This window comes from Doryrhamphus excisus, linkage group LG6 (assembly GCF_037039965.1).
Source record: "Doryrhamphus excisus strain RoL-2023G ecotype Guam linkage group LG6, RoL_Dexc_Guam_v1.1, whole genome shotgun sequence".
Lineage (NCBI taxonomy): Eukaryota > Metazoa > Chordata > Actinopteri > Syngnathiformes > Syngnathidae > Doryrhamphus > Doryrhamphus excisus.
In genome coordinates, this window is record NC_136362.1 from 15649080 (window position 1) to 15676736 (window position 27657).

The 27657-nt window shown below is 40.1% G+C and overlaps 1 protein-coding gene across 5 annotated transcripts; it reads right to left on the reverse strand.

Annotated features, from left to right (window-relative positions):
• Positions 1 to 723: 723 nt before the first annotated feature.
• kif1ab (kinesin family member 1Ab) lies at positions 724 to 26916 on the reverse strand. Of its 5 annotated transcripts, none has more exons than XM_058068896.2 (48): positions 26645 to 26916; positions 24845 to 25025; positions 23692 to 23765; positions 23431 to 23610; positions 23270 to 23338; positions 22750 to 22928; positions 22162 to 22273; positions 22000 to 22077; positions 21857 to 21922; positions 21752 to 21769; positions 21572 to 21650; positions 21407 to 21485; positions 20693 to 20835; positions 19159 to 19289; positions 18997 to 19076; positions 18763 to 18838; positions 18604 to 18683; positions 18126 to 18232; positions 17753 to 17836; positions 17499 to 17679; positions 17346 to 17418; positions 17157 to 17247; positions 16931 to 17079; positions 16674 to 16852; positions 16243 to 16380; positions 16039 to 16157; positions 15872 to 15957; positions 14587 to 14722; positions 14317 to 14491; positions 13292 to 13382; positions 13071 to 13189; positions 12939 to 12994; positions 12398 to 12506; positions 12124 to 12190; positions 11257 to 11341; positions 11064 to 11169; positions 10886 to 10909; positions 10666 to 10780; positions 10466 to 10599; positions 10306 to 10367; positions 10090 to 10235; positions 7666 to 7854; positions 7512 to 7583; positions 6098 to 6207; positions 5371 to 5490; positions 5106 to 5298; positions 4911 to 5029; positions 724 to 3322 (listed from the first exon to the last, which is right to left on the reverse strand). In XM_058068896.2, the coding sequence occupies exons 2-48, from the start codon at positions 24948 to 24950 to the stop codon at positions 3265 to 3267; spliced, it is 5043 nt and encodes a 1680-aa protein (XP_057924879.2). In that variant the 5' UTR covers positions 24951 to 25025; positions 26645 to 26916; the 3' UTR covers positions 724 to 3264. The 5 variants fall into 5 exon arrangements, with proteins under 5 accessions (XP_057924879.2, XP_057924875.2, XP_057924874.2 ...); XM_058068892.2 differs by having other exon boundaries at positions 19159 to 19358; XM_058068891.2 differs by having other exon boundaries at positions 14317 to 14500; positions 19159 to 19358; positions 26645 to 26915.
• Positions 26917 to 27657: the final 741 nt, after the last annotated feature.

The window sequence follows — 27657 nt, forward strand, 5'->3', positions numbered from 1 at the left end:
AAACTCATATCAACATCATGGATAATGACCAAATGATAAACAAACATACTGTATTTTCTGGACTATAAGTCACACAAGACCAAAGATGCATAGTTAGGTAGAAAAAAAACATACATAAGTCGCACTGGAGTATAAGTCGCATTTTTTGCTGGTAATTTATTTTCCAAACTACTTGACCAAAACAGACATTACGTCCTCTTGGAAAGGAAGTTCTAATAACAAAAGTATAGTGAACAGGCTGAATAGGTGTAAGCTATGCTAACACAATGGTTATTCAGCTACACGAAAAATAAACATGAACAAAAAAGGTGTCCAGTGTTTTTGTAACATATCATTTTTTCATTTATAAGTCGCTCTGGAGTATAAGTTGCAGGATCCGCCAACCTATGAAAAAAGTGCGACTTATAGTCCGGAAAATACGGTAAATAAATATAGGGCTGGTTCCCGTTCATTCATTTTCTATAATACTTGTCCTCACTGGGATTGCAGGGATTCCTTGAATATAAATAAAACAATAATATATATATATATATATTTTTTTAATCTGAGAAATATACTCACCAGGCACTTCATCGGGTACACAATTCCATACTTCAAAGCGATTAGTTTAGTTTTATGTTAAATTGCACTGCATCATACAAAACAGCTCAATATGATGCACAGCAATTCTTCACCAAAAAAATAATCATCAAATCTACAAAGCAATAATACAAATACTGTAAATCCTTTTGAACACTCATTTATTTATTTGTCTTGGGGTTTTTTTTCTTGACATTAGTTAGGTGTCCACACACATGGCGAAACCTCCAGAATAATGAAAAGATAAACGTGAGATGCAGGTCTGAATAGACTGGTCCACAGAGACCACCGCACTGATCAAACCATTCCACGATCAGCCCGCCAGACTTGTAACAGGCCAGATATTTCTATTTTTGTTCTCATGAAGGGTGACATACAGTGGGAGAAGAGAGATACACTAATAGCATCTGTTTAAAGAGACTCAGCACGCGCATCTTTGTTTATATGCAATACACAGCCAAGAGGGAGGTTTCATTACAAAGATCATGAATGACAATAAACTTTACACCAGTATTTAAGAGAGAAGGAGGAGGGGGGGTTGCTTATATACGAGCAAGTGGACCTGCATGCTCCGATCCCGTGCTAAGAAGCAGCCAACATAAACTAAGATGATAAAATGTATGATTGGAAAGTCAGTCTACCAAAAAAAGACATCACATTCTTGTGAAATAATACTGAATAAAGCAAGATTATGTGCATGATCCTACTTAAATAAATAGTGCATTATATTCTATTCACAACTTCACAAATAAAGCTTTCCATTCATCTTTTATATAAGACTCATATGTTAAGAATTTTGCCGAAACAGAAACAAGTGACCGTACCAGAATGACCCAAAATGTGAAATAATAATCACATTATTGTTATTATTTTTTTTTGCAGTGTTGTGCATTTCAAGGGTCTTAAATGAGGCTACATTGCTCAACAGATTGGCTGGCCTGGAGCATGTAAACAGGAAGTAGCTGAGAAAAGACCAAATGGTTGGCAGACCATGTCCCTTGTTTAAAAAAATACAATCAAATACACACACACAATTTTTTTAACATTTAAAGTTAGGTTTTGGGTCATTACGGTGCAGCAAAGACATATAAAAAGCATCTATTAATAAGCTTATTTTGAATAATGTACTTTGTCAAATAGCAAGCTACAGCAACAAACGACGTGGCTTTTTAGTTTAGCGACGGTACCCTACATTACAGGCTACGACGACATACAAGAGAGCTTCAATGATATCTTAGAAATGTCAGAGTACTTAGTACGTCGGCCTACGTACATACAAGCTAGTCTCACACATTGGGAACAGGAAGTGGAGGAATGGGGGAGGCACTAGCTGGTGCATGGACTTGCCCTCTTTTTTAATGATCTCAGAAGAATTTAGTCGGAATTCTTACAAAAACAAGCAACTCGACCGGGTAACAAATATTTCGGTAAAGCGTGGATTGTTACATGGAGTAAAATCCATATGATGTCTCATGTGTTGCTTGTGGTATTGCACGTTGTCATGGTAACTCTCTGTTTTTTTTTCTCGTTATTTCACTGCCATCAATTCCCAAAAAGTGGAAATACGGCAAAATATTTTCACAAATAACGTTTTTGTATGAAATCCTACTAAATTCTCCATTAGGGGAAAGGCTCAGGCATTACAAATCATTACAGGTCCACTTGGAATTCCTTTTTGTTGCTACCAATGGAGAAATGACATGAACTCTATAGATGTAAAGCAGCTACTCTACTGTCACATTAAATATAGGATAAGTGCTTGTTGCTGCTGTAGAAGGAATTCACATAGAATGATTTGTCTGTAAATATGAACATTAGCTTTACATCATTGCAAACATTCCTCCGACTGATTTTTGTTTTCATTTGCCTTTACCGTTGATGTTACTGCGCCTGGTCGTTTAATACAATTTATACACATAACTCACCAGGTGTATATGTATATTATTACCAGTACAGTACTTTAAACATGTTTGTTGTGTCTCTAGCTTTGTAATTAAAATTTGATTCTCTTAATTAAAAAGAAGGAGGAGGTTTGGTAGCACAAGTACACAATAAAAACAAGGCTTTGGTTATACAACAACCGTGTGAATAATGCAACACATTAACTCAACCAGGGCAATAAAGTGCCGTGCAACAAAATTGGTCAGTAGTTCCGTCACGAGTAAATAAAAGTATAAAGCAACAATAAATAGGGATTTTGTTTTTAAAAGGCAAAACATGTAATCGCTGATATTTAGCTCCAGAAAAAAACAAAAACAAACGGACAACAATAGACCCTTTCATCCTAATGAATGCTGTTTGCTACTTGAACAACACTTGTTCTCTCCACAGGGGAACAACACTCAGACTCGCATCCCTGCACATAAAACGCAGAAAAACCTCACCCCACTAGGTGGCGCTGTGTAGAAATACAAGTGAATTAGCCTCTCCGCTTAACAACCTTCACTAACTGGACGATTACATGGGGCATATGACTATACACTGCTTTGTCACCATGCAGGCTTGTTAACAGTGAGCTATCGAGTAATGGTGTTAAATATATATATACGTAGAAGGTTATTTCAATGCTGTAATTTATGTAAAAGTGTATTTATATGGTTGGTGGAGTAGGATAGTGAGTTGGTGGTGTTTAGATTGTATCACTGTGTGTGTGTTGGTCATTTGTCGCTACAGGCCCTTCTATTCTCACATCCGCTGGGCAGCCGGCACTGACTGAACAGACTTTCTCCTTGATAGTTTGGACCTGCGGGGGAAAAAAGTATTTAAAATATTACAAATATTTGGATGTAATAATGCTACTATTATACATGTACAGGTATCAATAATAATAATAAATAATAATAATACATTTTATAGCGCTTTTCAAAATACTCAAAAGACACTTTACAGAAGAATGGATTTGAACAAAAGCAAGTAAACCAGGGGTCTCAAACACGCGGCCCGTGGGCCAAATGTGGCCCGCAGGACACTAGTCTGAGGCCCCCGCCTTGATATGAAAGTTTAATGTCAGTGCGGCCGCGCAAGTTTGATATGGATGCTGTATGGTATCATGTACCCAGAAAAAATTATTACGTTTGATTAATGTTCATGTTAAAGGTTGAACTTGAAGGCTACCGTTTAGGTCGCTAGCTCTCTAGTTTGCGAGTTAGCATGTGTCTCAAGACCCTGCAGTTGCGCAATATGTTGTAAATAAAAAGAGTATAAATTTGACTATAGTCGTGTTTTGTCATGTCTACAGGGCTCTAATAATGCTTTGTTAATTTTAATATGAAAAAAATAATTTGTTGACCCACCAACTATATGTGGTTTCTTAAGTTTTTATTATTTGCCGTTTTATTATTATTATATTTATTTATTTATTACTGATTGATTTTATTTATTTTATGATTTTATTTATTTTTCATCTTATTTTGTGAAGAAATATAAAAAGTAAGATATTTGAGAACAGTGGAATGTTTTATCAGAGATTTTATTGTAGAAAATTGGAACCAAAGCGAAGTTTAAAAAAAATTTTGTTTTTAATAAATGCAGTGTTGTTTTTTTTTTGGGGAAAACCTGATGCGGCCCAGTCTCACCCAGACCCGAGCTCCAGTGGCCCCCAAGTAAATTGAGTTTGAGACCCCTGAAGTAAACAGTACTATTTATGTTAAATCAACATAAATAGTATGTGGCCATCCACACGGTGGTATACTCTTAATATATTGTCAGAATGGAAATGAAAATGTAGGGCTCTAATTGCCCAGTAGCAAATTATTTAATTGGCAGCGCACAGTGGTGCACTGGACCAAATTACCATTGCATGGTAATTACCACTGCTGTGCAGCGCCATGAAATTAGAGCCGGTAAAGTCAACAAATTAAATCAGTCAATATTTACATTGCACATATATTTAAGAAATATAAAGCCATCCACTGTGGCTGGTTAAAAATGTATAGTCAGAATGTAAATGCGATATTCAAACCCAGGTCTGCCCGAACTGCATTGTCAAGTGATAAGGTAAAATAAAGTTTGTTCAGTCATATTTTTTGATTGTACTTTTCTTCAAATTAACGTAAAAATCTCATCTAATCCTTGTGGACTCCCGTGTTCACCTCGTTTCGAGAGCAGTAGCTAAATAAAGTATCCGAAATATTAGAAACAGCCCTTAGTATACAAAGAAAACAAGATTTTGCAGTTTTGCTGAATGTTGCATAGTAAAGGTATATATAATAATTTAATCAGTGTAAAAAGGGGAATGAAATGGAAACTGCAGTATATACAATCACTGTTGGCTGACTGCTGAATATTTTTTTTACATTTAATGTTGATTTACTTTTATTTCCAACACTCACCTGATGGTACCTGCCAACAGAGGATTAAAAGCATAAAGCCAGTCGTGCATCTCTTTGTCGTTGTTGGCTTGGAGCAGTATCCCACGATGCTCTGTGCACACGGTGAACGTGTTTGGAGTCTGCAGACAGGAAAAAGTGCAGAGGTGCTACTTTTCTCAAATGAACACAAGAAATCAAGTGATGCTTGGCTCATACCCGCAGCAACGTCTGTTTGTCTTCACTGTATTCCACCTTGGCCGACGAAAGGTTGATGACAGCTCGCTCCACGCTGTCCCTCTCACTGCGATATAGGTAAACGTAAGGCCGGCGTACCACCACGTACCGTTTGACCCAGCCGCTAGTGTGGGGTTCCAGGAAGTGCAGGTAGCCTTTCTTTGACACGATGGGGCTAATGACAAGATGATGGTTCACTTTTAACTGAAGCCTTTAGTCATTTCAAGTTGTGAACGATTATCCTCACCTGACTCTTATCTCCTGTATGTCTGGAACAAAGCTGCAGCCTTTGAGAGACTTTTTTCTGTCCACCGGGCTAAACGGGTCCAGATCAGGGGTGGATGCTCCTGAACCGGGCTCAGTGTGTCTACAATACACACCACAATGTAAGCTTTGTAAAATATTTTTTTTCTGGAAGTGAAGTATTAAATCAAGAATGTATCATTCATAGTACAACATTCAATCATTCATTCATTTTCTACCGCTTTTCCTCACGAGGGTCGCGGGGGGTGCTGGAGCCTATCCCAGCTGCCTTCGGGCAAGAGGCGGGGTACACCCTGGACTGGTCGCCAGCCAATCACAGGGCACATATAGACAAACAACCATTCACACTCACATTCATACCTATGGACAATTTGGAGTCGCCAATTAACCTAGCATGTTTTTGGAATGTGGGAGGAAACCGGAGTACCCGGAGAAAACCCACACATGCACGGGGAGAACATGCAAACTCCACACAGAGATGGCCGAGGGTGGAAATGAACCCTGGTCTCCTAGCTGTGAGGTCTGCGTGCTAACCACCTCATAGTACAACATGTACTTACAAAATGTACACACAACATGTAAATGTCTAATGTCCATCCATTTTACATTACACCATTACATTGATATTAACGTCTTATATCAATGTGTAATTTGACACCACTTTCCAGTGTAAATCACACAACAAGGACGTAGCAGATGTTTCCACTCACCTGATATCATAGTGTCCCTCAATCAGTGAGGGGCAAGTGGATGACGGAGTGAGCGTGTTCAGCGTGGAGGACGATTCTCCCCTCATCAGAGACGCCGACATCTCAGAGAGCTTCAAAGACACATCCACATGCATGGAGAAGCACACACGGGACGAGAAGAGACGAACACAACAAACATAATACATGCATTTCAAGAAGATAGTTTGTCATTGTGTGTGTGTGTGTACACTGTGCACCACACAGCAGAAGCATCTATCGTCTAAGAGCCCCTTTTTGCTGGTTTAGCATGATCAAATGGGACATGCAGGAGTAGCATGTAAAGTTAGTTCAGGCTAAAGTCATTCCTACATGAACTCTAGATGATGTGATGAAAAAAGTTATTGCGTATGACTTTGGATGGGAGACTGAAGGTGTGAAGCATTTTAACTACCGGTAAATGAAAAACTGTTTATTACCATCTTAGATCAACTACAACAGGGATCTCAAACACGCGGCCCGCGGGCCAAATGTGGCCCGCAGGACACTAGTTTGAGGCCCCCGCCTTGATATGAAAGTTTAATGTTAGTGCGGACCGCGCAAGTTTGATATGGATGCTGTATGGTATCATGTACCCAGAAAAAATTATTACGTTTGATTAATGTTCATGTTTAAAGGTTAAATAACTGTTAATAGCTATCCTCCCTATCCGTGTGGAAGTGGTAAGTTTTTGGCTATTTAAGTTTAAAGGAAATAACTTGAAGGCTACCGATTAGGTCGCTAGCTCTCTAGTTTGCGAGTTAGCATGTGTCTCAAGACCCTGCAGTTGCGCAATATGTTGTAAATAAAAAGAGTATAAATGTGAATATAGTTGTGTTTTGTCATGTCTACAGGGCTCTAATAATGCTTTGTTCATTTTAATCTGAAAAAATAATTTGTCTACCTACCAACTATATGTGGTTTCTTAAGTTTTTATTATTTGCCGTTTTATTATTATTATTATATTTATTTATTACTGATTGATTGATTTTCTTTATTTTATGGTTTTATTTATTTTTCATCTTATTTTGTGTAGAAAAATAAAAAGTAAGATATTTGAGAACAGTGGAATGTTTCAGAGCTTTTCTTGTAGAAAATTGGAACCAAAGCGAAGTTTTTAAAAAATTTAGTTTTTAATAAATGCGTTTTTTTGTTTTTTTTTTGGAAAACCTGATGCGGCCCAGTCTCACCCAGACCCGAGTTCCAGTGGCCCCCAAGTAAATTGAGTTTGAGATGCCTGAACTACAGGATATAATAGTAATGATAAGAGACTGTGATGAGAACATGAAGAAAAGGAAGATGAATGATTAATAAATGGATCTAATGGAGAGCAGGGCTTGGTTACTAAAGGTTCAGAGGGAATTATTGGCCGGATTAAAAGGTTTGGGCTGGGGCTCACCTTGCTCTCACTGGCACTGCTGCTCACCTGGCTGTAGTCCCTGTTGAAGGTGTGCATCAGCAGACGCAGACACTGTCAACAAAAGCAGGGGTGTTGTTTTAAAAAAAAAATACAAAGTAAGCACAAGGTAGGTGGGATCTTATGGAGGCCCCACCTTGGCAGCCAGCTCCCTCTGCCTCTGGTTGGGGCTGTCCGGTGCTGGGCTGCTTACAGGACTCTGGCTAAGGACAGGACTCTTTGCAAAGTCACTGATGTCGACGCTCTTGTAGAGGGCATCCTGTCCAGCCTGCAAGGTTGCTTCCAGTTTCTCTCGAAGTAACAGGTAGTGGCGAGTCTTCTCCACCTGAAGAACATGCCTTATGTTGTATGAGCTTCTACTACATACTGTAGTATCAACAGTTGGTGGTGTTCCACGAGTATATTGTGGTTAATTGGTTCCAGACACGACCACAATAAGTAAGATTCAAAATTAAGGAATGGAATTTTCGTGGCTAGAGCTTTAAAAACATGTTTGACTTTCTGGATATGTGCTTTAACCAGAGCTGTCAATTGATGAAAAATATCCAATTAATAAATAAATAATAATAATATATTTTATTTGTATGGCGCTTTTCAAAATACTCAAAAACACATTACAGTGAAGAAAAATAGTGTTGAGTAAAAAACAGAGTAAAAGATGCATTAAAATACAACATCCATACATTCATTCAGAGGTAAAAACAAGGCTAAAAGGCAGTTGTAATTAATGAAATTTATTTAATCCATAGTTAACTCATAATTAATGACACATAATCACAGATAGAAATAATTATCCATAAAAAGTTAATGTAAATCTCTTTCTGGTAAACAATCTGATACACAACTACCATGACGGTCATTGAACGCAGCTTCAAACTTTGTCCCACGCTGTATAGATAGAATATAGTATTTTTATCCTTTTTCTTTAACCTCTTATTTGATCCCAAATGGCGATACTATGAAGGAATGCCGAAAGGTAAGATTTGCTGACCTTATTGAGTGCTAATGAGTATATTTGTTTGGCACATAACCTCTCTGAAAAACAAGTCCAGGCTCGTACTGGTGGATGGTGGATCTGTATTCATTTCAGGCTTTATAATTAATGTTGTTCCTGTTATGGTTTTACACAATGCATAATAAATGAGATGAATTTGATAACTATAATGTACACATTTTACCGATATGTTGATGACTAGCTAGTGCGCTGCTAATGCTAGCGCTGTTAGCTTTTCAACCATGGTCACATTGACCTAGGCCCCCAATTAGTCGTCCACGGCTATGCCAACTGTTAACTAAACTAAATACCCAAATTTTAGCTCGCAGTTCGAAGCAAAAAAAATCTGAGATGGCTCTGATCTAAAAAAAAAATTTTTAACTCGTTATTTGGGACACTCATGTGCCAAGATACCACTGTATAAATGGTAATAAAAAATACCGTCAGTATCTTATACCGTCAGCACATACAAATAACTTGTGAGAGCCATTTGCCAAGGCAAAAAAAAGTAAAATATAATAAATAATAACAATTAAATAATAATATAATAATAATAAATATAAAAATAAATTTAAAAATTTGTGCCGTTAAAGGAAACTTCCATTAACCTAGTTGATCTTACAGGATCACTGCAGGGACATAAGCTGCCGCTAGAATAGGTTCTCGAATTTACTTAAACTTGTGAAAGTGTCTCCAGAATGATAAAAAAAAGAATACTCTAAATAATATTTATAATTGTTAATGCTGCAGTCTTCCCATTTTAAAACAATTTTTGGAATATCTAACAAACTTCCAGATACTTCTTACCTGAAATGTTGAACATTGCATGCTTTCATGCATGAATGGGATTCATTTTACTAAACTATCAAACTACATTGATGTCAATGAAGAAACCTCCTACACACACACACACACACACACACAAGGATCCTGATAAGAAGAGGGTTAGTGCTGTTATCTGAAAAACTACTGCAGTGGACTGTCCATAGGTCTGCCTAATAGATAACAAGCATACTGTACATAAGCCGAGTCTGAAGGTTTACATGGACCCAAGTTCATATGGAAATGAAAATGCATTCCTTTCGTCCAGGGGTGTCCAAACTTTTTCCAACGAGGGCCACATAATGAAAAATGAAAGGACGCCAGGGCCACATAGCTCTTCTTTCCTCCATTTTTGCTGTTTTTTTAACAAAAATATTTCAACTTCTTAAATAATCTTTGTGCATTTTCTTCTCATAATATTGTAAATTATTGTTATATATGACTTTACTGTCACCAAAACTTATTTACCAAAAAATTATGCTTTGTTTTGTTTCTCATATCACAACATTTTTTAAAATCTTTTAGTATTTCATCTCTTTGTCACTAAAATGACATTTTATCTTGTAAAATTTTAGACTTTTTTCTCATTAGAATAGAACTAGCAGTTTTTTGCAGCTTTTTTAATTTCTATTAAACTATTAAAATTTTCTTCTCGTACATTTTCATCTCATAATTATGACTTTATTCTTATTCATTCTTTATTCTTTTTCTGCAACCTAATTTTCCAAACTTTATTAATCTCACCTCCTGAAGTAAGCTGAGTTTCTCCAGTTCCCACTGATGGTCTAAAATGAGGCTGTCACTGCGAGGCCGCCATCCGGCCAGGTTCTCCTCTCCTCTGACGTACGCCACCGAAGTGTCCAGTACACGCCGGCGACGCCGCTGCATGCCTAAAAAAAGACAATCCATGTTTAAAACAAAAAAAAAAAAACAAGAGTTTGTATTTGTACAAGGTCTCACCTGGACTTCCATTGTCCGCCACATAGCAGAGAGTCATCTCATAGACCCCAGTGACACGGTTACTGGGAGGGAGTTAGCAAAAAAATCCATCAAAAACATATACAGTAGATAGACATTAGATACGTAGATGTGACAGTCCTGACTAAGAGAAAGGCACCACCTCTCTGAAGGCCTGAGGCAGCCCGTGCTGAAGAGATTTCTGATGGAACGAGACGCTGGAAGCTTCGTGTCACGGGAGTAAAAAACCATGCAGAAATCTTTGGTGATGACTGTCGGCTGAGTGCAGTTCTCCATCTTGTTAAAATATGCAAAGAGCAATTAAAAACCACCCCATTGTGTTGTAGAAATCACTGGCAGTACCTCCAGATAAGCCGAGAGAGTGATGTAGATCTTCTCTCCATAGGGGGTGACTCTGTTCAGGAGGAGGGAGTTGTGCATGGAGCTGTCCCATGCTGCTTCAAAGCGATAGAAGGTTCTGCCACCAGAAAAATACGTATAATTATTAGTTTTAAGAATTATGAAATGAGTCAGGTACTGTGAAAAAAACTGTTAACCCCAATAAATCTTAATAAAGATATACCTATGATCAACTCCCAAGGAGACACTGCCATTAGTGAAGCATAAAGAGAGATGAGTTTGAAAATGTTAAAGGTTGAAAGCTGTTGGTTATGAAGGTCAAATTGCATTTAAGGGCAATAGAAAAAGAAAATGATATAATCCCCTTAGAAAGTAGGTGTGTTAATCAGAAAAACACATACTTGTCATCATGTTTTGGCCAGAAATATCCAGAAGACAAAATGTTGAGGGAGAGAATGTTGGGGTCTATGATGGTCTCATCAGCCTCAGGGGTGTTCCGGATACGACCTGGTTTAAAATAAATGGGATTATATTGTTAGGGGAAAAGGCTAAACATTTGAACATCTTTACGATGGCATTTCGTGGTATACTCACCAATGACCAGCTCCTTCACTTCCTTCCATTCAATGTCGTTTCCATTCTCATGAGCTATGGTGACTGTGATCCTCCTCTGAATACCCTGTAGTAAAAAAAAAAAAAACACATGAGTCGGGACACCAAGATGTCAGAAATCAGAAAAGGGTTTATTGCCAGGTATGATCAAACACATACTAGGAATTTGTTTTGGTATAGTAGGTGCAGACACATCTATTAAAAAAGAATGAAAAATACAAAATATACAGAATAACAGTATAAATATATGTACACAGTCTGTTTTTTGTTATTCCGGAAGTGCAGTCTGATTGTTTTTCCGAAAAGTCCAAACTGGGCGTTAATGTAACGCATATAGTGAAAGTGTCAAAGTGGCAGGATGAGGCAGAGGTGGGGTGTGAAGAGTGTCAGGTGGGGTTCCGGGCCTTGTTGATGAGGCTGACAGCAGACGGGAAGAAACTGTTCTTAACTGTCATACGACTGCACAAGCTATTTATTGATAATACTTCTCTATCTGATAATATTAGTAATAACTTGCCTTCACAAGTTTTTAAACTACTGTAATTCCGCCCAGTCATCTACTACTAAGTATTTGGTATTTATAAGGATACACAGAACATAGTTAATGTCATTGTTACAAATTTAGTGCAACCTATTTATTACACTATTAAGAAAACTAATAAATAATTGTAATTAAATATCTCAATCAAATATGAATAAACTAAGTACTAAAAAGTCATGTTATTTAACATGTTTAACAAGTTGAATTGTTGCCATATGTGACTGATTATATTCCAAAGCATTGAATTCAACAAATACGTGAGAAATACATACTGCATTTTCAGTGTAGTATGCAAAATGTGTTCAGACCTGATGTAGGAGGAAAGTACCATGGCAGGGCATCCCACCTCTGTGGTCAACAACAGCTGGAATGTAACTAAAGACAGGAAGATAATATAGATATGTCACAATGTGAAGGTTTACATATGGGTAAGGTTACTTTAGGGCCCTGTATGGATCATAAAGCAGTACTACGTATAGCCACAGGGCAGTGCTAAACATCATTGATAGTGAACATTGAAGGTACATAACTCAAGAGGTATATTGTAAAAGATGATTTTACAAACATGATGATAAAACTCACTCTCCGCTTGCTTCCAGCTCACAGATCTCAAAGAAGACCATGAGGTCATATTTAGAGTGACAAGGTCCGGCGGTGGAGCGGGTTAGAGTGCTGAGCTTGGTGGCGGGCACTGGAAGAGAAGACATCCATGAGCTCGAAACCAATATTGAATAGGATATCGAATACTTGCGGTAGACTGATTAGTCAACAGATACGATATTGCAAATCTATTGAGTAATTTATGACGTCAACAAGTTGTTCACGGCGGGCTGGCAATCGCTGCGCCTTTAAGGGATTTATACTCTGTAGGTTGATTATCGTGTCAAAAGCCTCTAGTATCAGCAATCACTCACCATAAGCCTGTGATAAACTATAGCATACGTCTACTGATATGATTAATTATTAAACCTTTACAGAGCACACAGTGAAAGTATTGGACATTGTTGTTTTGAACCCTGGGTAAGACACTTAGAAATCAACTTTTAACTAATTTTTTGTAGTAGTAGTAGTAGTGGTGGTAGTAGCAGTGGTCGTGGTAGTAGTCGTATTCTTTGCTGCTCACCTGGTTTGGACAAAGGCATCACTCTGGGGAATTGCCTTCTAGAAGGTCTCAGTGGACTGAAAACCAAAGATATCAACCGTGTAAGAAATGTATCACCTGTAAAACTTGACATTTAAAGTAACCCCTCCTGACCTAATTAAGTCTTTGCAGAGTGGTGGGAAAGGTTGCTTTTGATAGTGACCGAACACCTCAAAGACAATAGGTTGTGTCTTGATGTACTCCACAAATGACTTGGTCACCTCCACTGTGATCTAAGGTAAGAGGTGAAAAATAGAACAACATCACCACAAATCTTAAAGAAGTAATCAGAGATCAGCTTATTTGTTGAAAATAATAATAATAATAAATCTTACATTTTGGACATGGTAGAAGCCAAGGGGTGGTCCCCTGCCAGTGTTCTTCAATGGCTCGGTGGAAAACGCTTCATCGTGGCGGTGGATGAAACTGAAAATACAGTGCACGTAAACAGTCAAATTAGTCACAGCGACTGGACAGTCGACAGACACGTGCAAGCATTTTCCCATGCTAATGTCCATCCATCCATTTTCTATACCCCTTATCCTCACGAGGGTCACAGGCATGCTGGAGTCTATCCCAGCTGTCTTCGGGTGAGAGGCGGGGTACACCCTGGACTGGTCGCCAGCCAATCACAGGGCACATATAGACAACCATTCACACTCACATTCATACCTATGGACAATTTGGAGTCGCCGATTAACCCAACATGTTTTAGGAATGTGGGAGGAAACCGGAGTACCCGGTGAAAACCCATGCATACACGGGGAGAACATGAAAAATCCACACAAGGATGCCAGAGCGGGAAATTGAACCCAAGTCTCCTAGCTGTGTGGCCTGCGTGCATTACTCAATCACCATGCTGTCCCATGGTAATGTGTGTCATTTATTTATGGAATGCCTGAAAAGCAAAAAGACTAGTTTGCGTATTGCTATGCATAAATGAAAGACTTGGTACACTATTCATGACCAAAAATGGTGCCCACAAAATGACCACGTCTCTGCATCACTTAGTATTTACACCTTGTCAAGTACTGTTTACTTTTAGCGACATATATTGTTCACCACCACTTCAGCATCCGTGTCGTGGCATTATTTGGTCCCACTGTGTTCCATGTGATGCCAAGCAACAGCAGGTAACGCTCGTAGCTTAATTAATTCCATTATTTGCAAAGGATCTACAGGATGTTGAACTCCATAGAAGAAGGTAAGTCTATATTATCTCACAGCTGCCGAAAGAGAATGCAGAAAAAAAGCCAGAAGAAGCATAAAGTACAAAAAAGAAGGGATACCACTACAAGGATGAAATGCATGCAAATGTAAACCCAGCTTAAGTCACCATACTTTGTTTCAGTCCACTCACTTGAACTGGCAGAAGATGTCGGCGTACTCGGCTGAGATGCTGGAGGCCTGTAAGACGGTCACTCTGAAGGTGAAGGTGCTGCCTATCTTCAAGTGTGACAGAGCTTTTTCTGGTGAGAGTTCCAGAGGGAGATCCAGACCCAGTCCTGAGCTCTTCACAGGGCTCGGTGGAGGTTCTGGAGTGGCTAAATTTCAGTTTGTATTAAAGTGTCTATGCATGCTAGTGTGTGTTGTCATGCATAGGTTTAATTCCAACAACTACTGCTCTTACCTTCGCAAGTGTTGTTGTTGACTTCATCTGCAGAGATGCCCATCTCCACATTCTGACCCTCTCCTTCCACAATGCGAAGCTCCTCCTGAGAGGTGTTGGAGTGGGAAAGGCTACCTGTGATTGACTCTGTCTGGAACTTAAGCGACACACAAAAAATCACACATTTCACAGCTTTGCAAAAAGAAAAACAAGCACATGCACTGATGATGTCCAATAGAAGCACAGTATTAGTAAATCTGCCTTTACAAGAATATCCAATCCAATTCACTTAATTAACATAGCACATTATATAAACACTGTTTCCAAAGTTTTGCACAGACTAGTAAAACCGTAAATAAAAAGTCAGGAGAGCATGGTCATTTTAAGTGACGCGCAAATAGGATGGGACAAGAATTGATCCCTGAGGGACTCCACAGTCAAGGGGGGACAGTGGACGAGGATCGTCCAAGTCGCACAGCAAGGCATTTCCCTGACAGGTAAGCCTTAAACCACTCAAGGGCAGTCCGCACACAGTTTCAAAGCGAGATTAAATAATAGTATGGTCCACTGTGTCAAAAGCAGTCCAAAAGCACTAAAATGGCTGAACCACCAGAATCAGTCAGAGGTCAAAATAGTTCATTAAAAACCTTTAAAAGTGCAGACTCGATGCCATGAAAGGCTCTGTAAACTGACTGGAAGGTGTGCATTCGTGCAAAGGTGCTTTTTTCTAAAATCTTTGAGATAAAAGGTAGTTTTGAGATGGAAGGATCAAGACCCCTTCTTGAGCAAAGTTTCAAAGTGGCCTTTTTTTTTATAAAAGGATGGCACAAAACCAGAAGCCAGGCTGCTGTTGATTACATTACAAACAAATAGACCAATTTTTCCCTTAAAAAGCGAGGGGAGACTGGGTCGATAAGAGAGAAGACCATCAACTCCCTATGTAATAAAGGTAAATACTCAGTATCGATTAATTCACTTTGCAGTAGTGTAGAACTGTACTGCAACATACTGATGGGTGTTATGTGTATGTAAATGTAGAATTCTAACATAACTTTAAGTGCACTTGTGCTTGTACTTTATCACTAAAAATGTTCAACCATACTGCCTACTAAAGTTCTAAAGGCAAATGTATACAAATTATATTAGAATATGTCATATTCCCTGAAATATTATTTCTGTGCCCCAGCCTGTAAACCCCTGTATTATTATACTGTGCAGATGTGCGTTATGTCATAATATGCCAATTGTAATTATGGCCAATGTTGCATGCACCTGCCAGCTATTTATTTCATACCACAGAGCTCACCTTCTCAAACTGTTTATCTTCAAAGGAGATCTTAGCAGTGCCTGACTGCCTCACACCTGAACCGTAATCTGGAGCTTCCTCATCCGCTGCAGAGACAAGAACAGACTCAGAATTATCTTCTTTAAGGAAAAGAGAACATTTTCTTGCAGCTAAAATTTGTTCCTGACCTGAAATGGCCTGCACAGCCACTCTTAGGAAGCCTTTCACCTCTCCCTTCTCACTCACAATAGCCACACGATGCACCAGCGGCACAGGATACAGCAGGTTACTCAGGTACACAAACGCCCTGAGAAGGGATGGATGATATTAACATTTGGTTGGGAGGTGAGGTGACAGTGTGGGCCCAGCAGGAGAACCCAGGAGGGACTAACCTGCCCACCAGACGGAACCATGGAAAGCGGTCATAGAAGGGGTCACCGCCGGTGAGGGCATGGTCACAGTCCTCTACGGCACTGCTAGGGAGCTCTGCCGCACGGTCATACATTTCCCTCATCAGGTCCAGTCTCTGCCTATATGAGGCAGGGTAAAAAATTGCATTAAGTGTTTGAATGAACATGGTTCCTCATCAAAATAAATGCTATTTCCTGATGATACACTGATAATCTGTTTTGGAGTAATACGGTGGAACCTGTTTATTGACTGACTCACGTTGACATAAGCGTTTGTCGACATAACCAACGACATCAGGCCAACTCAATGCTATTTTCCAAGCCAGATGAAATTGCAACACGGGTCATATTTGGCCCCCAGGCCTGAGTTTGTCACATGTTATTTAGCAGACAAGGAATTATTCTACTCTCACCTGAGCTTCTCCAGAGTCCAGTAATGCGTAGCTCCATTCTTTTGATCCTGCACTTCCACGGCCACAATGGTTCGAGGGAAAGGCCGTCTCTCCCTCTCCTTGGTCTCGCTTGGAGGCAGCAGATCAGGAGGCAAGGGCGAGTAAAGTGTGTCGGTCAACAGGACAAACTGGAACTGCACCTATGGATGTCATCATATTTAATTAAGCCTTTTTTTATACCAGAGATGAACGATGCAGACATTTCAAGTGAGGATTACCTTCTTTTTCAGCTCCACGCTTATAGCGTTAGCCTCCTTAAGGAAGATGGCGTTTCCCCAAAGTAGATCCCGGAGTGAAGTGAATTGGTAGAAGCGCCATTTCCTGAAAGCCCATAGAGCAAGCTCGGTCTCCCTTTTGGTCCATGGCACTAGACAAATTGGACAGGTGATGTTAAAGTGCTTTGTATTAAGAATGAGGATCAGTTTAAGTGGATATATTAGTCACCTTCCTCCTCAGGCTCCTCTTCTTCCTCTGGTGACTCCAGGTAGCGAGAGTCCACCTGCTTCTGAAGAGCCTCCAGCTTACTCTCATAGTCCTAAAAAAATATAACAATTGGTACTGTATGTCATATATTAACAATAAGATAATGCTATCTTATTATTGCATGTTTAATAAAATAAATAATATCCTCACCAGCCTCTGTTGCTCCAGCAAGATACTAGCCTCTTCTCTTTCTTTGCGATACTGATCTTCAAGCTCCTGAAGCCTGAAAGTGATTTAACAAAACATACAGTAATTGGCGGTTGAATGACTGACTAAATTCTTGTATTAGATGTCTTCCCCTACCTCTGCTCCATCTCCTGTTTCATGTCAATGCCTTGTTTCTCTAGCAGCTCTCTCTGAGCGAAAGCCCAGTCAACAGGCTCCACGGGTGTTTCGGCGCACGGCGTCCTCTCGCGCTCCAGCCGGGCCTGCTCAGGGTCGTTGAAGCGAAACACGTGGCTCTTACCCATGATGATGCGGTTGCCTGAATAACAAGATTAAAAATGTAAAAAAGAGTTTACACCACACTGACACTACTGTGAAGTTGTGACACATACCCGAGCGTAGCACAGTGGGAGAGGTTACTCTCTTGCCATTGACGTACGTCTCTGCGTCCTCACATGGCTCCAGAACAACGCAACCTGTTACATAAAAAACATTAGCTATGATAAGTCACATAAACAACTACGGCCTCTTTAATTTTGTGAATGTTGAGACAAAATCACATTAAGAATAATTGGCAGAGGTACATCAGATTACTCTGCTGTCATCTGCTATGCTTCCGAACAACCCTTTCAGGTATATACGTATGCATGATATCATCAATCTCTATGTTATGCTCTGATTTATTAAGAGCTAATATAGTTCATTATTCATTACTTATTTGTATTTATTCTTTTTCATATTCCTGTTTTAGTAACTTTCACATACCTTCTCCCTGAGGGCCTGTGGTGCTGCTGAAGGTGCAGTGTTCATCTCGGATAAAATGGCCGCTCAGGACAATGTCTTGGCGGGTTTTGGCATCCTCACGTCCTACCCTAATGATGGAAGAATAAGTCGATTAAGAATAAGAAGTCAGACACATGAACTACAGGGGCTGCAGGGTGGAAGTGGTTAGCATGCAGGCCTCAAAGCTAGGAGACCCGAGTTCGATTCCACCAAAAACATGCTAGGTTAATTGGTGACTCCAAATTGTCCATAGGTATGAATGTGAGTGCGATTGGTTGTTTGTCTATATGTGCCCTGTGATTGGCTGGCGACCAGTCGAGGTTGTACCCGCCTCTCGCCCGAAGACAGCTGGGATAGGCTCCAGCCTGCCTGCGACCCTTGTGAATATAAGTGGTACAGAAAATGGATGGATGTATTTCTAGCTTTGGCCCATGAGCTCGTCAACACGTCAACGGCTTACTTGGTGATGCCGTCTTTGATGTAGTAAAGCAGACACTCCGACATCAGTGGATCCTCATTCAAGTTGACCAGATGCGGCGTCTGAGGAAAGAATTGTTGATATTTTGCGAATGAGTATTTATGAGGCTTTATTAACATCCAACGGCATTAAGGGTCTCACCTTTTTTGGAGAGAAAACACCAACAGTGCCTCCATCTTCTCTCATGGCAACCCCCATCTCAGCCAGTAGAGCCTCTCTGCAGTAAACAATCACAGGGTTAGCAATATATAGAGTTAACGTCTCTCTCTTTATTCTAGGAATAACAATGAAGAAGCTGGATAAATTAATTGTAGTTAAAATGGAAGAGAATAAAAGATAACAATGAGAAATAAGACCCAGATGCGTTAGACTAACCTCTCCATGCGAATGGCCTCAGTACGTCGAAGTTTCTCCTCCCACGTCTCATTGAGTTCTGCAATGATTTTCTCTGTTTCCTGTTGTGGAAGCAAGAGTGATCACTTTTACTGCATTAAATGTAATATAGCGAAGTTAAGTTCCGACTTCCTGCTCTCCCACCTTGAGCCTCTCGATGGCCTCTTCACTCGCCGGGCTAAAGATGCGATCGTGTAGGTTGCTGATGGAGCCGGCGCGACTAGACAGCGCCGACAGTGACGGAGAGGGGCTCATTCCTGTCATGGCATTGGTCACTGCGGAGAGAGCACCCCTTTGATTGACAGCCTGACGATCATTGGCAAAGTTCTTGTAATCGCACAGGTCTGTCAGAAAAGAGAGATGTCGGAACGAGGGAGACAGGACGGCAGGGAAACGGCAGAGTTTGGACACCCAAAGTAATGGATAAGAGGAAGCAAACGAGAGGGGAATAGGGAGGAATACAAAAGAAGAAGAGAAACTGAAATAAATTGAATAATGGATCAGAAAGGCAGAAGTAATTTGCATTCCAAAGCCAATGCTTATTTTGTCTCGCCGTATTTTAACAATGCATACAGACAAACGAATGACAGGTTAAAGGAAAACAAAACTTTAAGTATCTAAAGGTTAAAGGTGCATGTTATATCTATCATCATACTCGGAGATAGACGTGGACAAACACAGCTTATTAGCATTAAACTTACAGACACACAAAACGACGTGTTCCCAGTAGGGTTTACTCAAGGAGTTTTACTACATCCAGTCTACATATATTACAGCATCCAGATCAGATTTTGGACTGCAGACTTCCAATGCATTGTTATAGGACTTCTGGGAAATAATATAATATGCAAACTTTAAATTCACATTAGCACGGAATCCAACATTATATGAAGTGGACACTATAAACCCTTTTGCACAGTACCTACTGCACCCGATGGTTACACTTTGTCATCCTCTTTCTGCATTGATTCAGTACATTTTTCCAATAATGTGTCACCCGTTTGTATTTGACCAGTCGACAAGCATGTTGATGAGAAATTTAAAAAGAAAAAAAGCATTTCTACCTAAGATTTCATTTCATTCATTTGACTGGAGTTATGTAGGTCTGCGAATGCAAGCTCTGAAGGATTGCTCTCCACACAGAGACTAAGGGAATGCAAAATAATGAGCTCCATGAGCACTCACCAATTATGTATACAGTTCTTGTTCATGTGATGCATATGGACATCACCAGGACCACTAACACAGTCTAATGAGATCCTTAACAAAAGCCATTTCACAGTTTCGTCTTAAGTATAAAGATTATTTGTCATAATTAGTGACAGAAATTCTGATTATGTTAGAGAGGCTATTTGGAAAACTATAAAATCAATCAATGAGTATCCTTTGCTCATACTTATGTATCTGAGCTTGTTATTTTGCTCTCTGGTGTGGAGGAAGAAGACAAGCCGGCTCTGGGTTTCTGTTCAGTTCCTTGCAAAGTGTAGGCGTGTTAGCATTATATACTGTATACACACATTTCAAACCACTGATGATGGGGCCGCTGCCTCGATACGCTGACAGGACAAAAAGGAGGAAAGACTTAGCATCCAGTCCTCCCGATTCACATAAAAGTAGGAATGACTGTATCTAGTGTAAATGGCGGTGTTCATGCTGTGCTTCCGGTCCTGACACTCACTCTCGATAATGTCACCCAGGCCCTGAGCATACAGCAGGTCTTTGAGGCGGGCCACTTCCTCTTTCAGCTCGCGCACCAGACGGTTGTTCGGGTCCTCGTTGATGACGGCGTTGCAGCGGATCTGTTTGGCACGATCAGCATATCTGCAGGAGGTCATCAGAATGAACACAAACAATAATGTAAGTTACAATAAAGTAGTTGATGAGGAATCATAATAAAGTGAATGGATTCTTTAAAAAGGAAACCAACATTTATATATATATATATATATATATATATATACACATGTGCTACTGTTGTACTCTTAATAATTTTCTAATGTAAAGGGTGGAATTTCCTATATATATATATATATATATATATATATAAAATTTAAAAGCATATTTTTGTTTGCATTTTAAAGGTTTGAATAAGTTCAAATATCGGATAAAGTAGATTAAATTCCTGTCACAAATTTGTGTCACAGCAGCTACCCATGAGGTTACATAATTGGTTATTAAATGGTGAAATTATTTGAAAATCAGGGTGTAATATTGTGCAAAATATGTACACACAAAATAAGGTATAAAAATTGTCTATATTCCTGTAAGTATATCATTATACCAAAATTCGGTGGAAAAATACTATATCAATCACTGTAAAATGGCTATAATGTCAACTTTATAATGTCAACTTCTGCAGAATGATATGCAACAAATTAGCATGTTCTCTGACCGGAGGGTACTGAGTGTTTCATCATAGTTGATGTCAGCAGGGCTGAGAGCAGCCACCATAGCCGTACGAGAGTTTCCACCTAAAAACAAGACAAATTCATACTGTCGTGTTTTTTTAAAAAGCCAAATAGTTCCAATGTAAAGGTTTGTAGCTGAGTGCACACACCTAGATTCTCCCTCAGCAGCCACGTCAGGACCGAATCTCTGTACGGAATGAAACTTTCCACCTTCTTCTTCTTTTTGTTCTAAAGAAGAGTTAAAATACATACATAAATCACATGCATTTGTTGAAGAATGATTAAAAATAAAAATGTAGCGTGTGCAATGTTGTACTGTATTAACTAACCTTGTTTGGTACTGAGTCCTGTCAAACATATAGGGAAAGAATGTAATTGAAACAAGATAATATACTGTTAAAAGGTGTAAATGTATATTTTTCTTGATAACATACCAGCTCAGCTAAAGCAGAAATAACTTTGCCCAATGTAGTCAAAGATTTGTTGATGTTGGCTCCTTCCTGAGTCCAAATAAAATACATAAAAATTAGACACCTTGTTATCCATTTAAATGTGAGCGGCCAACCCGACACTCTACCTTAAGTCTGGTTCCTTTTGCTCCGGTGGAGTCGGCGCGCTCGCTACCAGCCAGGTCCACCAGGCTGATCTTACTGACCTGGGATGGCATAAAAGGTATTTTCCTCATAAAACACTCCCGTAGGAATGACTGTGAAGCCATGAGTTGAACGTGTGTCTAAACCTTTTCAGATGTATTGTCAGTCTCAGAGTCATATTTCTTCTGAGTGAAGATGATGTTAAAGACAGCGTGAGAGCGGCTGCTGGTCTCATTCATGTTTGTAGCAGCAACGGTCCTGAATAAAAAAAACACAGTGCAATGTTTATGATGCATACTAATCAAGTTGGAATTGAAAAGAAATAAAGGAACGTTGACTTAGCATAGAGTAATAGCTTTAAAGTAATGTTAATTTACCAGTACAATTCTAATGTTACTCTTCTGCTTGTACAAACCAATTATTTAAAGGAAATAAGTCGGTTGTTTATGTCTAATGTAATATGCATATAATGCATTGTCTCCTCTTTGGAAGAGTGTCTCCACATGCAAGTAAATAACATGAAAAAATAGCTCAGGGGTTTCCTTCTACTGGAGCTGTTTAGTAACTACAGAATGTCCATCCAATGTCCAGCCAATAGCTAACTAACTTCACCTGAGTCAACAAATGCTTGGTCAGTTTTTATTCACCACAGTGACTTCAGGGAAGTTACACCTAAGATCTAAAGAGGGAGACCGAAAGCAAACAATTATCCCTTACTGTTGCTTTAAGGTTACCTGGCTTTGTTTCCAGAGTCCATCAGGTCCTGGATGTCGTTGTAAGAGGTGACAGCCAGTTTGGACAAATCTTCCACATATGGTCCCATCAGCGGGTGCTCCCTTACGCGCAGATTCCCTTTGTTTTTTGGGTTGAGCAAGTCACGCACACGCTCACAGTAGATTTCCATGTAACTCACCTAAGGAGACGTACCAGGGGAAAATGACTATATTATCTTTAGGCTATATTCCAATTGGATTGGAATATTCCAATCAAATGAGACCCAACACAGAAGCTAGATCAGAATTCTGCCTTTGCATAATCAATAATGCTAAAATTAACACTGAATTTAACAATACATGTCTTATTGTTGTTGTAGGTTGTGATGATGTAAACGCTTCTACTGCATGTTTGCTTGCGGTAAAGACAGTTTTGGGTTTCATTTGTTGTGCAGCTTTTAGTGTTTGCTGAGTGCATGACTTCACAACAATACAGCATAAAACACGTATTATTGTTGCATAAAGTTGACAATACACTCACCTCCACAGAGTAAGACATGCTGTTGTCATTGTTGCTGTCACTGATCTTAGTAAAAAGGTCCTCACAGAGCTAAACAACAGAAAGGTCATTGAAATTGACATTTCGGTTAGCTTTTGAATTAGTTTGACTGGAACTTTACTAAAGCACAACAACAGTAATACCAAAGGTATGATGCCCTGTTGGTCCGTCTCCTGTCGTCCCATCATGGTGTAGCTTTTGCCCGCTCCAGTCTGTCCGTATGCAAATATGCACACGTTGTAGCCCTCGAAGGCGTGAAGCAGCATCTCCTCGCCAATGTCCTTATACACCTGCATCTGTGAGGCATAGTTGATGTCCTCAGGCTGCAGAGACAAAGAAAATGTGTTTTAGAACAACAAATATGTCATCGTGTTGTCAAATTTGACTGATGTGTGGACACTGACCGTGGTGTGAGACCAGTAGGAGTAGTCAAAGTTGAAACTCTTGTTTTCTTTTGGCTGTTTGGGGTTCAGGATTGCTGAAATAAATAGAACACAACATGTGAGTGGGCTAAAAGCAGGAAAAAGTACAATTGACTACACCTCTTCTAATATCTTGTATGTAATTTGAAATATTTTTATTGCTCTTACAATACTCTTTTTTGAATAGGTGGATGATATTAAATGTTTTTTTAGCACATTTGGTTCCATTACGGTCAAACTCACAAACTATTCCTACTCATGCCATATTGAATAACCGCATTGCGTTTCACAGAGTATCGCACACAACACCTGTCACACTTCAGCAACCATTTTTATTATGCTACATTTTCTCAAGAGATTATATATATATATATATATTATAGTAGTCCTGCCTATAGTCAAACATTGTGGTGGTAGTGCTATGATCTGGAGCTGCAGGAGTGCTGCCGACACTCTGGAGCTGGGGTTCAAACACAAAATATTTGGACATACTGTGAGGAGTAGTCACTTGTCTTGCCAGCTATTTACGCAATAATGGCTGGGTGTTGACTTACTTTTAGAGTCAAGCTGTACACTGAGTACTCTAAAGTACAGTGTATCCAAGTTTACTTTCCACAGTGTCGTCCCTTAAGAAATAAAATGTTCGCTGAAACATCCATCCAATTTTTTATGCCGCTTATCCTCACTAGGGGTGACGGGTATAGTAGAGCCTTTTCCTATTCTTCAAAATGATGCAAAGCAGTATGTGTAGCCAATGAGCCGAAGTTTACATCTTTGACTAAAATTAGGTCATTCCATAACAGTGGGAGGCACAACAGGGTGAAAGCCACCCTTGCGATCAGCTGATTCCGGTTCTAAACTAGAACAAGGCAGCCTTGTGGGTCCCTGCAGCTTGTGTGACGAGGAAAAAGAGCTATGACGGTCACTCTAACTGAAGCTTTTGTTTGCTTCCTCGTAGATGCCAACCCAGTGTGTGCGTGCCTCCCTGCCTACTCAAATGTTACGCTAATGTGGGTATCAGCAAGGTGAAATTGCTGCACAATAATAGGACATATACATGAACTAACGTGTACACCAGCCTTTATATAAGCATGCATATAATGTTGGGCTGTCAACTACTATGAGGCATACTCACTTGTGGTGTTTCCTGACATCTGAATGATGCATTTGCTGTCCTTGGCCATCTCTCTGGAGTTGAAGGGTCTGACCCTCACCGCCACTTTCACCGAGGCCCCCGCCATGTTATAGGTGGCTGTGGAAGCGGGTAGCAGCACTGAAGATCTGTGTGTCTAAACACACACGGCAAATGGCAGCACCTGCACAGATAGATGGGAATAACCAATAAACATACATTCACTGTATCATTCTGTTACAGTATGGTTGGTTACAATATAATGTGGCTATGTTTTTATGTATGAAGGCTGGTGAGTCATTAAAACTAATACAAATAATAAAAACTCTATTTTAAATGATGTCTGTGTTAAATCTTACCCAATCCAAACACAGACACCATAAAGTCAAACCAAGTTGAATCAATTTCTGATCCTGATTGTATATTTGGCAGCAGTAGCTCTAAATGTAACATTAAAATTCCAAATTTCAATATAATATTCCAATTTCTGTGACAAATATCATTGGGGGCGGCACGGTGGTTGAGTGGTTAGAGCGCAGACCTCACAGCTCGGAAACCAGGTTCAATTCCACCCTCGGCCATCTCTGTGTGGAGTTTGCATGTTCTCCCCGTGTATGTGTGAGTTTTCTCCGGGTACTCCGGTTTCGTCCCACATTCCAAAAACATGCTAGGTCAATTGGCGACTCCAAATTGTTGTTTGTCTATATGTGCCCTGTGATTGGCTGGCAACCAGTCCAGGGTGTACCCCGCCTCTCGCCCAAAGACAGCTGGGATAGGCTCCAGCACCCGTGTGACCCTCGTGAGGAAAAGCAGTAGAAAATATATAAATGAAATATCATTAGGCTGGACCCCATTCAGTTATTGTTATGATGTGTAAGATCCAACAGCCAACATGCAGTGAAATGTGAGCTTGATCCAGACCCAGAATGTCGTCTGATTCCACATGTAAACACTTCAGCAATCTAGATTGATTTTCTACATGTGACATATCCAATTTGAACACGCTGCAGATCTGTGTATGGGTCAAATCATGTTTAAGCCACATCCGATCCGGATTCTTTGTCAGATTTTATTTGGTAAATTAAAAATCACATCTGTGTTATGAGTGTGTTATGTAGGAGCAGCCAAGAATGCAGTAAAATGTGTTCTGAATCCCAAAGAAACACCTCCAATATGCATTATTTGGGGGTTCTTTATTTAGTCATAATTATATGATATTATGTATGAACAATTGCTCAAGCTTGAATAACATGCTACATGTATTTCTCCATTTTGTTGGAAGAATACACATTAATGTTGTTGCCTCGTGTCTAATAAGAGGAGATGCAAGGACATTTTAAAATCTATTAAATGCTGATGTGATCCTCTCCTATGCTAAATATACAGGACGCCATAATTCCATTTAGCAAGTTGTCTCAGCAGGATATTGCTAGGGTGACATTTGCAGCGGTATTTAGCAGCCTGAAGTAGATGCACTGCCTTTCCTCCATCTTGCCGCACCTCAAAACCAGGCCGCGTAAACACAAACGGAATCATCCATGATGCTGCATGAGTCAGCCTGACAATGCTCGGTTAACATTAAAACACGCCAGGAGCAAATGATATATATATGTGGCACACATCGAGTCAACGATTGATTTGGGCTTTGAAAAAAATAGACAACAGATGCTCTGACGCAGCAACCGCGGACGTCTTCATAAGCACACAAGGCCCAGGCGTACATCATCATGCAAAGTGCCATCGTCCCAAATACAAATAAACAACCATTACTATTAAACACCAGCGAAAAACAAATCGCTTTACCTCGATAATACCCGGCACCAAAATCCGCTCTTTGCCGCCCTGGTGGTGTTTAGCCCGCCTTCCTACAGCCTCCCTCCCAGGACGTGCCCACACGGTGCTCCGGGGAGGAGAGATGGAGGGAGGTCGTTATTCGCCTCAGCTTCAAGGTCCGATGTCAATTAGACGAGAATTGGAGACTGTTGACGGCGTAAGAGAAGGAGGAGAATGGCAGCGGATAAACAGGATGATGCTCCATCGACTCTGCCTTTCAGTCTAAAAGCCGGGCGATTACATCAGCAGCATCAGCACCAGTAGAGAGCCATGATGCAGAAGCATACGCTGAAGAAGAGGAGGGCCGTCAAAGTTAACATTTTAATATCAAGCTAACGGACTTTCACTCAGCTATTTTTTTTTTGTGACACTGCATCAACATGTGCACATCCCGTTTGACAACAGGGACCGCTTTTCCTCTATTTGATGTCACCACCGGGCCCAGAATTTGATATAATATAATAATCATTCATTTTCTACTGCTTATCCTAATGAGGGTTGCCGGGGGTGCTGGAGCCTATCCCAGCTGTCTTCGGCCGAGAGGCGGGGTACACCCTGGACTGGTCGCCAGCCAATCACAGGGCACATATAGACAAACAACCATTCACACTCACATTCATACCTATGGACAATTTGGAGTCGCCAATTAACCTAGCATGTTTTTGGAATGTGGGAGGAAACCGGAGTACCCGGAGAAAACCCACAGACACACAGGGAGAACATGCAAACTCCACATAGAGATGGCTTAGGTGGAATCGAACTCAGGTCTCCTATCTGTGAGGCCTGCATGCTAACCTCTTCCACCCTGCAGCCCCTGCAGTTCATGTGTCTGACTTTAATTTTTGGAATGTGGGAGGAAACCGGTGGCCGCATCGCTCCAACATGCGTACGTATGTGTGGTGTGGTTCTCCATGCGGTGTAATGCATGCAACACAACACATACTGTATTGTGTACAACATATTGAAAACTACATTAACATAAT